The sequence below is a fragment of the Micropterus salmoides genome, unplaced genomic scaffold (genome assembly GCF_014851395.1).
Source record: "Micropterus salmoides isolate LMB-PRFRI ecotype aquatic unplaced genomic scaffold, ASM1485139v1 Ms_hic_scaffold_19, whole genome shotgun sequence".
NCBI lineage: Eukaryota > Metazoa > Chordata > Actinopteri > Centrarchiformes > Centrarchidae > Micropterus > Micropterus salmoides.
The window spans coordinates 24,180,495-24,196,063 of NW_024041039.1; the positions used below are offsets into that span (position 1 = coordinate 24,180,495).

Sequence of the window (15,569 nt, forward strand, 5' to 3'; positions counted from 1 at the left end):
TCAATAACTAATCGTATATCTTTCACCAGAGGTTCAGCAATGTCACCATAGCTAAACGTATTGGATGGTAACAAAACGGTTAGTGAGCTAGACTGATTATTCTAAATGAGATCGTTATCACATTTTATAACAGTTAGACCTCTGTAAGTAACACTACTGTGGTGAATAGGTCTTGTGGTGTTGTCCTGCGCCGTCATGTTGCATTATTGCAAGCAACAGAGAAAACAGGCGTGTTCTTCATTTCTAGCAAGTGAGGTTACAGCCCATCAAGTAGGCAGTAAAAATAGGCAAATAAAAAAATGCTAAGTGCCAATGTGCACATTTTATGTTGGTTTTTTTAAATTCATAATTATGTAATAATTTATTTTATTTTTACTTTAATTATTCTGTAAAGTACTCAACTATTTTTATACTTTTTAGCACAAACATTTGTATTTAATTGCCCATTACCCATATTTGCATTTGTAATAAATTTGTTAATGGGTGGTATGCATCATGTCATTTACCTTTAAGTGTATAAAACATTTTACCTCTAAAAATGATGATTATATTTGAAAAATCATTTCCAGTTTGAAAAATCAGTATAGTTAAAATTTTGACAAAAAGTATCAGTATCAGGTACGGCAGACTGTCTGATATGTCATTATATTATCAGAATTTGGATTTTTACAACTTCCATAGATGCAGCATTGTCTGGTTATAATTATATTATTAAATGAGCATACAGTAACTGAAGTGTTTGCAGCAACGTTTTTCATAATTTAGACGCACAAATCGATAGCAAACACATCAGCCAAAATTCATTGCCTTTAGGCGATCTGGCTCATGATAAAATTCAACCCATTCAGTGCAATAGTGGAAGGAGCCTTGGTTAAATGAATGGAGGAAAACAAATTGCCACATGCCTGTTTGTACTGCAGATGAAATGTACACATTTCCCCCAAACTTGTGCACCATGTTCTAACAAACGGAAGCCTCAACTAGCGCAGACACTGGACAAATATAGAGTTCAATTTCTTCTTTTTGTCTTTGTGAATTTTCCTTCTTTAAGGATAATAGCACACAGGTTTCCTCAGATCACATTAAGATCATTTGCTGAGCCAAAGGTGACAGCCTGTGATGTTCCGAAGCAATAAGTCGATCTCTGTCTCTCTGTCTGGTTTGCTGGCTAACTTAGACAGCTGCCTTGATAAGGACAAAAACTCCTAGGTAACCCAAGGTCAGGATTGTAAAGAGATTCAGTAACATGTCATATATCCATGTAGCCACAAGGCGGCACTGTGATAATTTACTGTGTTAACTCAGAGAGAGGAACTCTTATCAATATAACATGGAGTGGAAAAATAAATGACTAGCACAAGCTAGCTGTTCATCACAACAATGTGTCATCATTGAAAAAGGAATGAACATTACAAGGATTAGCTTTTTTGATTTCATTACAGACTGACTGGCTCTCTTTTAGTAAGTGTTGCAAGACCATTCCATCACACTGAGGGACTGTTTCTCTTTTACAGCTGTTAAATTTTAATTAATGTTCCAATAAATAATTAAAAACCTGTCAATGATATCCTTCCTCCAGTATTGCAAACATTAACCTCTGCTCCGTAAACTCTTGGCTGAGCAGAGGAGCAGTCTGGGCAATCCTAGCAGCAGTTGCTCTCTGTAGATCAGCTCAAATCCATTTAAACATTCACAGAAGTTCATTATTCTGATATATGTGAGGAGAAGTCAGCATACCTTCCCTAAAAGAATGGCGCAATCATAAAACAAAACATGGCTACAAAGAAAAAACTGAACCAACCCCTGTTCAAAACTCTGCACCCTTATTTCTTAATACTGTGTATTGCCACCTTTAGCATTAATGGCAGCGTGCAGTCTTTTGTAATAGTTGTGTATGAGGCCCCAAATTCTTGCAGGAGGTATAGTTGCCCATTCATCTTGGCAAAATGCCTCCAGTTCATGCAAAGTCTTTGGTCAGCCCCCCACCCCCCACATAAGAACTACAGTGAGCCACCACCATGCTTCACATTGGGGATGGTATTCTGTTCACTATAGGCCTTGATGACCCCTCTCCAAACAGAGCGCTTATGGTTGTGACAATAAAGCTCTATACTGGTCTCGTCACTCCAAATTACAGCATATTGTAACCCCGGCTTTTTTGTGGCATTGGCGCAGGAAAGGCTTCTTTCTGGCAACTCATCCATGCAGCTCTTTTTTGTATAGTATCGTTGTATTGTGCTCCTTGCAACAACCGCATAATCTTTTTCCAGAGCAGCCTGTATTTCTCCTGACGTGGGTTTTTCTTTGTATTCCAAACAATTCTCGCTGAAATCTTTCTTGGTCTAGGATTCAGGAACAAGAAAAAATGTTTGGAATGTTTTTATTAGTTTTTCCATCCATCCATCGTCAACCCCATACCCTGCGTACAGGGTCACGGGGGGCTGGAGCCAATCCCAGCTGACATCAGGCGAAAGGTGGGGTACACCCTGGACAGGTTGCCAGTCCATCGCAGGGCCACACATAGACAAACAACCAGTCACACCTAAGGACAATTTTGGAGACACCAATCAACCTAGCCTGCATGTCTTTGGATGGTGGGAGGAACCCAGGTAGAACCCACACAGACACGGGGAGAACATGCAAACTCCACACAGAAAGGCCAGGGCCATAACCTTCTTGCCGTGAGCCGACAGTGCTAACCATTGCACCACCGTGCCGCCCTTTATTAGTTTTTGATATTATTAATTGTTTAAATTTGAGTTCAGCTAAAATTTCAGTTTCAGTGTCTCTGCTTCTCAGCAGAACTCACTGTAAACTTTCACAGAGGCCAACATCAGAAGATTATTTGTAGTTTAGTGTGCCTACTGTTAAACTGCAATATCCTATAATTTATTAAAAATTCTTCAGGAAACAGGCTGAAGCCCTGTTGGGGGAACAAATCCAGGAGCCCATCCTAGCAGAATAATTACAATGCTGTCTGCCTAGTTATGCAAACACTGATATGATTAGGGTGGTCTGAGTAAATCTGAGCTAAAACTATTTGTTTGTTCTCAAGCTGGGGAGAAGTAGAGCCACTTCATGAATGTTTAGAGGACCTAAGCTTACATATATAGGGTTCATATGGTGACATAAACAAACAAAAATACTCTGATGCTAGCTAGGCTATTTTGTTTACATGAATATTGTTTATTTCAATTGCCTGTATTCTTAATGATTGATAAAAATGATATCCACTTTTGCTGGGGTGCGGGGGCATGCACTCTCATGCACTCACCATTTATTTTGCTCTATAAACACTTTGACATGTTTAGCTTTTGCTTATGTGAACGTTGCAGATGATTCACTGAGTAGTGTTGCTGTGGACTTATTGTGGAGAAACATTCAGGACCGTCCGGATGCTGTGGAACAGAAATAAAAGTGAAATGATCAGACTTGCACCTGGTTATTTATCTGTGTTGGTGAGTCATAAATGGTGGAGAAAGCATAAACCTACCATTTGCTGTGCTTCATCAGTTCAATGGCATCATTGACCTGGTCCAAGGTCATGTTGTGAGTGATGAACTCATCCACCTTCAACTTCTTGTCCATGTAGGCTTTGCACATCTGAGTCACTCCATCCTTACCCTTAAAACCTAAGTCACAAAATCCCAAAATCAGAGCATGGAGTCTTATCCAGAACACGACTGGCTGGAGAAATGCAGAACATGAGCCCACAGTCATTTAGTTTGAGACTGACTAGTCAGTGGTCACATTTGTCTCACCTCCAAACATGGAGCCCTTCCATGTGCGTCCAGCGATGAGCTGAATCGGTCTCGCAGCAGTGTCATGCAAGTCTGTCCAGCCAACAATCACACTGACACCCCAACCTTTCACACAAGACTCCAAGGCACTGCGCTGAATGGAGAAACGTTAAAGTTAGTGGTTTGAAACTGAATGGGTGCTGGTCCAAATCTCTGGGCTAGCTGAGGAAATGTGGGCTGGGTAACTTAATGAATGACGCTCAGCTCTTCTTCAATTGCTACTGCTGGGAAAGAGGAAGTGAACTCAGTTGATTTAGATAAGAATAAAAGGTTATTGTTTTAGGTAACACGGTACCTCTTCATTATATTCTCAAATCAGATGAAAGCTCCCTACCATGACTCCCACATTCCCGACACATTCCAGGGAGTAGTCCACTCCTCCGTTGGTCATCTCGGACACCACTTGGCTGATGGGTTTAGTGTGATCCTTGGGGTTCACGAAGTCAGTTGCGCCAAACACCTTGGCCTTCTCAAACTTCTCTGGATTGGTGTCGACAGCGATAATCCTCTCGGCTCCTGCAGCCTTGCAGCCCATGACTGCAGCCAAACCCACAGCTCCCAGGCCAAACACAGCACACGTGGAGCCCGGTTCCACCTAAAGTCAAAAGACTTTGGTCAACATGGCACTTTAGTTTGAACTTCTTGATGCTTCATAATAAGCAACAGAAACGTGTCCCTTAATGAGTGATTGTTCTCTCAAAGACCTCCCCATCTTTTATATCACAATAATTGTCAACTTTATAGGCATGTAACACAAAACGTCCCATTCTGTTGTTTCAAGACACAAAACATGATGTACAGTCAAACATACACACCTTAGCAGTATTAACTGCTGCTCCATATCCTGTGCAGATCCCACATCCAAGGAGACAGACTTTGTCTAGAGGGGCAGCGGGGTCGATCTTAGCCAGAGCCATCTGGTTAACCACAGTGTACTCAGAGAAGGTACTGGTTCCCGTAAACTGCTGCACCTTCTTCCCCTTACAGGTGAACCTGGAATCTACTGATACCATCACATCTTGACGAATATTGGACCTGAACAATAACATTTTTTAATGAAAAAAAAATTACACTTGATTTGAGTGGCACTTTTGTCCTATTAGAGGGTCCACTGAATACTTGCAATATGCTTAAAATGAAAAAAAAATCCAAAGATCTAAACTATCTGACTTGTGGTATCGTCACAAAGTGCCTACTGTGGAGACATGTTGAATAAAATGTTTCCATCAAATGGGCCTGTAACTGTATGAATGGAGTAGATGGCAGGAGATGAGTGCTTATTGAGCTCACCATGCTTTTTGACATTGGTTGGTCTTAGGACTCTTACAGAAGCGACATTCTCTACACTGAGAGTAGCTCACAGGGATAACCTTGTCTCCTGAAAGACAAAAAGAATGTTCACAGTGAGTTTCAACAGTGCCTTAAGCTGGACTATATGGTAAACATCTTCAAACGGTCTGCAGCACTTATAGACTGTACATTTAGAATTTGAAAGTTTTACCGTTTTAAAGTTTTACATTTTTACATTTTTTTGAATAAAAAGTTGACATCTGTATTGGTCACTGTATTTCTGAACTTTGGACAGAACCAGGCTAGCTGTTTCTAGTTTGCTAAGTTTAGTTAAGTAAAAATGCCCCAGCTACATACTCAACACATACATATCTCATAATGTTCGTTCAAAACTGACCTGGCTGAAATTCAGTGACTCCTGTCCCGACGCTCTCTACGATGCCGGCTGCCTCATGGCCGAGGACTACTGGGAAGCCGTCTTTATGCTTACCCTCAAACAGATGATACAGGTCTGTGTGGCACACTGCAGTTGCCACAATCTGCAGCGAAGACAGTAACCAAACAGTGACAACACAAGATGATTAAGGAGACAGGCTGATGAGTGTTCACTCTCAGTGGGTTCAGCAGTACTAGCACCACTTTCACATTTTATTGACACGTTTATTCAGTGTTAATATCAAACATATCATTTAACACATCATGTAAGCTGCACTAAGCTTTTTTGGATGTTTATTTATGTGACAGTACAACTCTGTGAAAACCAATGTGTGACAAAGTCAGGCTGCTGCAGGTAAGAGAGAAAGAGACAAGTGCCCGTGTGTGTTCTGATAGTGGACGTCTCTCACCTTGATGCGGACCTCGTCGGCCTGGGGCGGAGCTACCTCAATCTGCTCAATCACCAAAGGCTTGTTGGGCTCAAAGGCCACTGCTGCCTTGCACTTGATGACCTAGAAGGCAGTGACACCACACTAAGCATGAGGCAGTGGTGGTTCTAGACCAATTTTATTAAGGGGGCCAGGCTTGTTTTGAGGGGCATATTCAATCCAGGACAAAAGAGACCAAGGCAATGTTCAAGCTTTCAAAATGTCTTGTTTAGTATATAATGTAATTTTTTCGTATGTTTCATAAACTGACATTTATTTATTTCAGTAACAGGATCTTTTCAGTATCTTAGTTATAGTTTTATTAAATTACATTATTAAAAAAAACATTCACGTTAACTTTTGCTCAAGTTACAGTACATTCTTTGATGCAATACTTCTTTGTAAGGCTTAATGAACAGTATAAGCTCTAGTGTACTATTCTCTGGATCCCAGTTTGTATTTTGTATCCCACTATAACTAGTCCTGATGTGAAGTATACGCAAAGTTAAATACTTGATAGTAGGCCATCATCTGTGCATTATAAAGGGGGGAAAACATTTTATGACAAGTTGAAAACCATCACATACAGTCTGAAATAATTTGTATCCCACTATAACTTTTGCTAGGAAAATAGAAACTTCTCCATATTCACCCCTGTTATTAGTCATCATATGAAGTATACACAAAATTAAATACTTGATAGTAAGCCATCATCTGTGCATTATGGACAGGGATACATATTTTGGCAGACTGCATGTCCAGCATCCATGTAGGCTACTGTTATCACTTTTTGTGTATGAAAAGTGTGGTTTAAATGCAATGCATTATTAAATTGTTATGATAATAATTTACCTTTTAAGGACAGGGAATCAGAACAATTCCAGCAATATCCAAAGACTATCCATGCAATGGAAACGTTGATTACAAAGACAAAACATTGTCTACAATGCTGCATTCAGTATAATGTACTTTTCATTGTAAGGAAGATATATTACTGTGATCACTTTAGACCAGGGCTATTCAATTACAGATTCAGTTGGGCCAGATTTTAAAACCAGGACACAGAGATGGACCGGACATTTTCTCAGGAGTTGGGATCATTAGGATTTTATTTTCACGCTTATATTGGTAATCCTTTATCGATGCTCTTCCAAGTTCTATTCATTACAAAATAATTGAATATATTATTTAAAAAAAGAATGTAACATTTTTTATTAACTAAATGTTGTTTCTAGAGAAGCAACAGGATTTACAACCGCAAAGTCACTAATATCTCACTGGAAACAAATCTAACATGTCAGTAAAATAGTAAAATAAATAAAGTAAAATAAATCATATTCCCGACAACAACTGAACAACTCAGTCCCTCCTGTCCTCCCTCTGCTGTTGCTACTGGTAGAGTGGAGGGCTGGTCTGTCTCAGCAACCAGCTGAGTGTCATATTTTAATGTATGTGGCAAATGTCTCGGGTTATGTATGTAACCCCTGTTCCCCGAGAAGGGGAACGAGACACTGCGTCGGTTACGACACTATGGGAACGCCTCTGGGCGTGGCAGGGCTGAACTATGAATTAAACTACTCCAATCCTATTGGTGTTGCTAGAACGGTAAGGTGTGACGGAATAACCGGAGGAGTATAAAGCACACCTGTACACACTCATCATTAGCTTAAACTATGAAGCAGGCGCTTCAGGCGGGGAGAGAGGTGCAGCGGGCCGACGCAGTGTCTCGTTCCCCTTCTCGGGGAACCAGGGTTACATACGTAACCCGAGACGTTCCCCTTCGAGGGAACTCGAACTGCGTCGGTTACGACACTATGGGAACGAGATACCCACTAAACCATGCTGAAAACCCCGCCTGCCCCTGTGTGCAATAAAGTGGCACAACTAAGAGGAGAGCGCACGAGTGCCAGGTGCCGAAGGAAGGTCAAGACTGTAAAACCGAATGAATGTGTGCGGAGTGGCCCAGCCAGCCGCTAAACAAACATCCTGCAAAGAGGCCCCGGAAAGGAGGGCTCGAGAGGCCTCCATGCCTCTGGTAGAATGAGTCCTCACAGCCACAGGTGAAGGCAAACCGCGCACCTGATAGGCCAGGGATAGTAGTTCAATAGTCTGAACAATCCAGTTGCTAATAGTATGTTTGGATGCAGGGAGCCCAGCCCTGGGAGATCCAAAACACACTAGCAGCTGGTCAGCATTACTCCAACGGGAGGACCTCAGAGTGTAATCTCGAGACAGTTGATATGCCACTCGGATTGATGCACCTGCCAGGATCCCCTAGCAAAGCGGCCGTCCATGACCGCGCCCCAGCCCGTGAGGGGTCTCATGTGCAGAAGTCCAGATGGTATTACGCTGGACGCAGCCGCCAGGAGACCCAACACTCGTTGAAAGTGTTTTATAGTGATGGCGTGTCCTAACTTCACCCCTTTCACGGCAGCCAATATGGTGTCGACACATGCCGGAGACAATTATGCCCGCATCGTGGTCGAATCCCATACAACCCCTAGGAACGTAGTCCGTTGGGTGGGCGCCAGCACACTCTTCTTTGCGTTGAGCCTCAGCCCTAAACGCCACAGACAGCCAGAACGACATCTCGATTCCGAACCGCCAACTCTCGAGACTGGGCTAGGATGAGCCAGTCGTCGATGAAGTTGAAATCCGGATGCCCCGGAGCCTCAGCGGGGCCAGTGCTGCATCCATACACTTGGTGAATGTGTGAGGGGAAGTGCCAGGCCGAATGGAAGAACCCGATACTGGTAAGCCACACCCCCGAAGGCGAACCTCAGGAACTTCCTGTGAGAAGGACGGATGGAGACGTGGAAATAGGCGTCCTTTAGATCTATCGTGATGAACCAATCCTCAGATTGGATGTGCGTCACGATGGCGGGGATGATGAGCATCTTGAACCTGAATCTCCTCAGAGACCGGTTAGAACCCGCAGATCCAAAATAGGGCGCAGCCCTCCGTCCTTCTTGGGGACTATGAAGTACCGGCTGTAGAACCGGCGTCTCTGGGGGAGAGACACGTTCCACGGCCCCTTTCCACAGCAGAGTACGAACTTCCTGTTTGGAGGGAGGGTTTTGAACTGTAGTCGAAACCCATGTATGGCAGTGCGCAGGACCCACGGAGAAATGTTCGTCAGGCTCCGCCAAGCCTCTACGAAGTCTCCCAACGGAACCAACCCCTCGGGGCTGGTGGTCGGTGTCTCGTGTGATCTTCTGGTGGACCCCTGAAGCCCCATAACGGCAGGGGAGAGCCGCCGAAGATCCACGGTGAGTGAGTCTGAACGCCGCCTGACTGCAGACCCTCGGGGCAGGCAGTACGGCGTGGACTCGATGGTGGCAGGTGCGTCCTGAACGTGTAAACGGCGGGATAACATCACCCGTTGCCACGGCGGAGGGGACCTCGATCGGCCTCCGGGGAGGGTGGGGGGGGTGCGGGAGGGGAGAAAGACTCCCCTACCCCGGTCTTCCTTCAGCTCCGTCGGGACGGGATGACGGTCCTCAGATCGCGTCTCTCAGAAGGCTGAGGGTTAGAGTGCCGTCTCGCTGCCCCAGCTCCTCGGGGGGCCCCCGAGAAGCGACACTCTGCTTCCTCTCCTCTCCATAGGAGTTCGTAGAGGGAAGGGACCTACGCCTGGCAGCCTCAGCTGCCTTGGGTCCAGACCGGCGAGGGAGGTACTGGCGGAACGCTTCGCCCTGTGTCTAACGCTCTATGGTTCTGCGAAGCTCTGCCAGATCTTCCTCAGAGGGACCCCCCCTCTGAACCATCTCCTGTAGCAGGTCGGCTTGGTAGGCTTGAAGCACAACCATGGTGTGCAAGCTCGCACGTGCCTGGCCCGCTGCCATGTACGCCTTCCCCACGAGCGTAGATGTGGTGCAACATGGCTGGAGGGTAACGCCGGCTCCTCCAGGGAGGACGCAAGTCGAGGGGAGAGATAGCTCGCAAGCGCATCCTCCCCCCGAGGCATCCTCCCATGACCACGGTCCCTAACCCCCATCACATTACTGTAGTTCAGTGATCGGGGTGTGGAAAGCCATGTAGAGAAGGGTCTGCCCCATGATTACTCAGTTCATCATGTAAATCAGGAAAGAATGGCAGAGACCGGCGTGGAGGTGGTGCGTGGTGCTTAAGAAACCTTTCATCAAGCTTACCACTAGCCTGTGGTGTCTGCTCCTCCTGTGGCCAGTTGATGTTGAGCTTAGCCACGGCTCTAGTCACCACCTCCAGCAGCACGTCATAGTCGTGTGCCGCCAGATGACGCCGCCCCGACACCCGGAAGTCATCGTCCACTACGCTGAGCACGTTCGCCTCCTCGGAGTCGGATTGCTGCAGCGTCTCCGGATCCAAACCGCGAGCGGGAGAAGCCGAGAACGGGCTCCCGAACGAGGAAAGGAAACGTCGGAGCCAGCGGATGAAGTTCGGGAAAAAGCCTCAGCCGTCCCGAAATCCTCCGACAGATCACGCTGTGAACCCCATGAGTGAAGCCGCCGGGCCGCCTCTGCGGCCGCAGGGCCCACGCCACAGGGAAAATACATCCGGCCATCCTCGGAAAAGAGAGCCATGCTGTATCTCAGTACCCGCACGGAAAGGGCTTCGCAACGGGCAGCCCCCTCGAGAGCTGCCCGGGCGTGCTCCATCCCCAAACATGAGACACACATCTCATGAGACTCTCCATCCGTGATGTACCGAGGGCAAGAAAAAAAAACACACCTTCTGTACATCTGGTTGCCGGACATGCTGGTAGACTTCTTCTTCAGGTAAGACACACTGCTTGTAGGACTGGAGCTTTCTTCAAACAACATACAGAGCGCCTGCTGAATAGAAAAAAGCTAATGATGAGTGTGTACAGGTGTGCTTTATACTCCTCCGGTTATTCTGTCACACCTTACCGTTCTAGCAACAAGCCAATAGGATTGGAGTGATTTCATTCACGTTCAGACCGTCTCGGGTTACGTATGTAACCCTGGTTCCCCGAGAAGGGGAACGAGAGACTGCGTCGGTTACGACACTATGGGAACGCCTCTAGGCGAAGCAGGTCTGAACGTGAATGAAATCACTCCAATCCTATTGGCCTGTTGCTAGAACGGTAAGGTGTGACGGAATAACCGGAGGAGTATAAAGCACACCTGTACACACTCATCATTAGCTTAAACTATGAAGCAGGCGCTTCAGGCGGGAGAGAGGTGCGGCGGGCCGACGCAGTCTCTCGTTCCCCTTCTCGGGGAACCAGGGTTACATACGTAACCCGAGACGTTCCCCTTCGAGGGAACTCGAACTGCGTCGGTTACGACACTATGGGAACGAGATACCCACTAAACCGTGCCGAAAACCCCGCCTGCCCCTGTGTGCAATAAAGTGGCACTACTAAGAGGAGAGCGCACGAGTGCCAGGTGCCGAAGGAAGGTCAAGACTGTAAAACCGAATGAATGTGTGCGGAGTGGCATAGCCAGCCGCTAAACAACATCCTGCAAGAGGCCCCGGAAAGGAGGGCTCGAGAGGCCGCCTTGCCTCTGGTAGAATGAGCCCTCACAGCCACAGGTGAAGGCAAACCGCGCACCTGATAGGCCAGGGAAATAGTCTGAACAATCCAGTTGCTAATAGTATGTTTGGATGCAGGGAGCCCGGCCCTGGGAGACCCAAAACACACTAGCAGCTGGTCAGCCTTCCTCCAACGGGAGGACCTCAGAGTGTAAATACTCAGTGCTCTGACAGGGCAGAGCAGATGAAGTCTCCCGTCCTCCGCCGTCACATGAGGTGGAGGATGAAATGCCTGCAGCACTGTGGACCCTGCCGCACAAGAAGGCACTTTAGGGATGTATCCTGAATGAGGGTGCAGGATAGCCCTAATATTCCCCGGGGCAAACTCCAGGCTTTGCGGGGAAACCGAAAGCGCTTGGAGCTCCCCCACCCTCCTTAGAGAGGTGATAGCAAGGAGAAAGGCCATCTTGAGGGTCAAGTGCTTAGCCTCAGCTGACTCCAGGGGTTTGAAGGGGGCCTCAGCCAACGCCCCAAGAACCACTGCCAGATCCCAAGTGGGAACCTTGGACCGAGTCGCAGGTCTCATCCTCCGGGCACCACGGAGGAAAAGTACAACCAAGGGAAGTTTCCCCAAGAACCCCTCCCTCAGAGGGGTGTGGAAAGATGAAATAGCTGCCACGTACACCTTGAGGGTGGAAGGGGAAAGACCAGCAGAGAACCGGTCCTGGAGGAACTCAAGTACCTGAACCACCGGGCAGGTAACAGGGTCCACCGACCGCTCCCTACACCAAGTGGAGAAAACACTCCACTTCAGGCCGTACATCCTCCGTGTGGACGGGGCCCTGGAGCTCAGGAGGGTCTCGACTGCTCCGGCTGTTAGACCCGCCTCTAGGTACTGTGCCCCCTCAGGGGCCAGACCCACAGTCGCCATATGGCGGGGCAAGGGTGAAGAACCCGGCCCTGCGCCTGGGACAGCAGGTCTCTCCTCAGAGGGACCCGCCACGGCGGGCCGTCCAGGAGCGACATGATGTCCGAGAACCACACCCGGGTTGGCCAGAACGGGGCTACGAGCAGTAGGCCGACATAGTCCTGGCGGACCCGCTCCAGAACCCCGGGAGCAGAGCGACTGGGGAAAAGCGTACAGACGTAGCCTCGGCCACGAATGTACCATGGCGTCCAGACCCAACGGGGCTGGAGGAACGAGAGAAACCATAGCGGGCAGTGCGTAGTCTCTTGAGACGCAAACAGATCCACGTCTATGGGGCCGAACTCTTCGCACAAGAGCTCCACCACTTCGGGGTGAAGTCTCCATTCCCCGGGCCTCAGCCCCTGCCTCAACAGCAGGTCTGCTCCCTGATTCTGTGTCCCCAGGAATACATCGCCCTGAGCGATAGTAACCTCTGCTGGGACCACAGGAGGATCTGACGCGCCAGTCTGTCCAGAGGGCGCGAGCGCAGACCGCCCTGGTGATTCAGATAGGCCACCACCGCTGTGTTGTTCTACTCAGAACGAACCAGGACGTGGTGGCCTTGGAGATCGGGCAGGAAACTCCTTAGAGCCTGGAACACCGCCAACATCTCGAGACAGTGATATGCCACTCGGATCGATGCACCTGCCAGGATCCCCTTGCAAAGCGGCCATCCATGACCGCGCCCCAGCCCGTGAGGGAGGCGTCTGTCGAAATAACCAGCCGGCGACAAGACCCTCCCAGCACGGGCCCCTGGGACAGGAACCAAGTTTCCTTCCAAACTGATAGGGAACGAAGACACTTGCGCGTAACCCAAACCAGACGGAGAGGATTCCCCTCGGGGAAAAACCCTTGTTCCTTAGCCACCACTGCAGGGGTCTCATGTGCAGCAGTCCAGATGGTATTACGCTGGACGCAGCCGCCAGGAGACCCAACACTCGTTGAAAGTGTTTCATAGTGATGGCGTGGCCTAACTTCACCCCTTTCACGGCAGCCAATATGGTGTCGACACGTGCCGGAGACAATTGTGCCCGCATCGTTGTCGAATCCCATGCAACCCCTAGGAACGCAGCCCGTTGGGTGGGCGCCAGCACGCTCTTCTTTGCGTAGAGCCTGAGCCCTAAACGCCGCAGACGAGCCAGAACGACATCTCGATTCCGAACCGCCAACTCTCGAGACTGGGCTAGGATGAGCCAGTCGTCGATGAAGTTGAAATCCGGATGCCCCGGAGCCTCAGCGGGGCCAGTGCTGCATCCATACACTTGGTGAATGTGCTAGGGGAAGTGCCAGGCCGAATGGAAGAACCCGATACTGGTAAGCCACACCCCCGAAGGCAAACCTCAGGAACTTCCTGTGAGAAGGACGGATGGAGACCTAGAAATAGGCGTCCTTTAGATCTATCGTGACGAACCAATCCTCAGATTGGATGTGCGTCACGGTGGCGGGGATGATGAGCATCTTTAACCTGAATCTCCTCAGAGACCGGTTAGAACCCGCAGATCCAAAATAGGGCACGCAGCCCTCCGTCCTTCTTGGGGACTATGAAGTCTCTGTCTGGGGGGGAGACACGTTCCACGGCCCCTTTCCTCAGCAGAGTACAAACTTCCTGTCCCAACACCGGACCTTGCTCCGGGCGGACCACAGTCCAAACCACCCCCTCTCTTCTGTTGAATTTGGAGGGCGGGCTTTGAACTGTAGTCGAAACCCATCTATGGCAGTGCGCAGGACCCGCGGAGAAATGTTCGTCAGGCTCCGCCAAGCGTCTGCAAAGTCTGCCAACGGAACCAGCCCCTCGGGGCTGGTGGTCGGTGTCTCGTGTAATCTTCTGGTGGACCCCTGAAGCCCCAGAACGGCAGGGGGGAGCCGCCGAAGATCCACGGTGAGTGAGTCGGGATGCCGTCCGTCTGCAGACCCTCGGGGCAGGCAGTACGGTGCGGACTCGATGGTGGCAGGTGCGTCCTGAACGTGTAAACGGCGGGATAACATCACCTGTTGCCACGGCGGAGGGGACCTCGGTCGGCCTCCGGGGGGGGTGGGGGGGGGTGCGGGAGGGGAGAAAGACTCCCCTACCCCGGTCTTCCCTGAGCTCCGTCGGGACTGGATGACGGTCCTCAGATCGCGTCTCTCAGACGGCTGAGGGTGAGAGCGCCGTCTCGCTGCCCCAGCTCCTCGGGGGGCCCCCGAGAAGCGACACTCTGCTTCCCTCCTCTCCGTAGGAGCTCGTAGAGGGAAGGGACCTACGCCTGGCAGCCTCAGCTGCCTTGGGTCCAGACCGGCGAGGGAGGTACTGGCGGAACGCTTCGCACTGCGTCTAACGCTTCGTGGTTCTGCGAAGCTCCGCCAGATCTTCCTCGGAGGGACCCCCCCTCTGAACCATCTCCTGTAGCAGGTTGGCTTGGTAGGCTTGAAGCACCGTGGTGTGCAAGCTCGCACCTGCCTGGCCCGCTGGCATGTACGCCTTCCCCACAAGCGTGGATGTGGTGCGACATGGTTTGGATGGTAACGCCGGCTTCTCCAGGGAGGACGCAAGTCGAGAGGAGAGATAGCTCGCAAGCTCATCCTCCACCCGAGGCATCCTCCCATAACCACGGTCCCTAACCCCCATCACATTACTGTAGTTCAGTGATCGGGGTGTGGAAAGCCATGTAGAGAAGGGTCTGCCCCATGATTTACTCAGTTCATCATGTAAATCAGGAAAGAATGGCAGAGACCGGCGTGGAGGTGGCGTGTGGTGCTTAAGAAACCTTTCATCAAGCTACCACTAGCCTGTGGTGTCTGCTCCTCCCGTGGCCAGTTGATGTTGAGCTTAGCCACGGCTCTAGTCACCACCTCCAGCAGCACATCATAGTCGGGCGCGGCCAGATGACGCCGCCCCGACACCCGGAAGTCATCGTCGACTGCGCTGAGCACGTCCGCCTCCTCGGAGTCGGATTGCTGCAGCGCCTCCGGATCCAAAACCGCGAGCGGGAGAAGCCGAGAACGGGCTCCCGAACGAGGAAAGGAAGCGTCGGAGCCAGCGGATGAAGGTCGGGAAAAAGCCTCAGCCGTCCCGAAATCCTCCGACAGATCACGCTGTGAACCCATGAGTGAAGCCGCCGGGCCGCCTCAGCGGCCGCAGGGCCCGCGCCACAGGGAAAACACATCCGGCCATCCTCGGAAAAGAGAGCCATG

At 49.6% G+C, this 15,569-nt stretch overlaps 1 protein-coding gene across 3 annotated transcripts in view; it reads right to left on the reverse strand.

The window, feature by feature from the left end:
- Positions 1-3,163: 3,163 nt before the first annotated feature.
- LOC119910194 (alcohol dehydrogenase 1-like) overlaps positions 3,164-15,569 on the reverse strand; it is a 36,536-nt gene continuing 24,130 nt past the window's right edge. For 2 of the 3 annotated variants that reach the window (XM_038728649.1, XM_038728651.1), the window contains exons 2-9: positions 5,936-6,037; positions 5,488-5,629; positions 5,091-5,178; positions 4,616-4,835; positions 4,135-4,395; positions 3,762-3,894; positions 3,494-3,632; positions 3,164-3,398 (exon numbers count right to left, since the gene is read on the reverse strand). In XM_038728649.1, coding sequence (XP_038584577.1) covers positions 3,365-3,398; positions 3,494-3,632; positions 3,762-3,894; positions 4,135-4,395; positions 4,616-4,835; positions 5,091-5,178; positions 5,488-5,629; positions 5,936-6,037 — 1,119 coding nt within the window. In that variant the 3' untranslated portion in view covers positions 3,164-3,364. The remainder of the gene's footprint in view (positions 3,399-3,493; positions 3,633-3,761; positions 3,895-4,134; positions 4,396-4,615; positions 4,836-5,090; positions 5,179-5,487; positions 5,630-5,935; positions 6,038-15,569) is intronic. The other variant, XM_038728647.1, reaches the window with a different exon arrangement.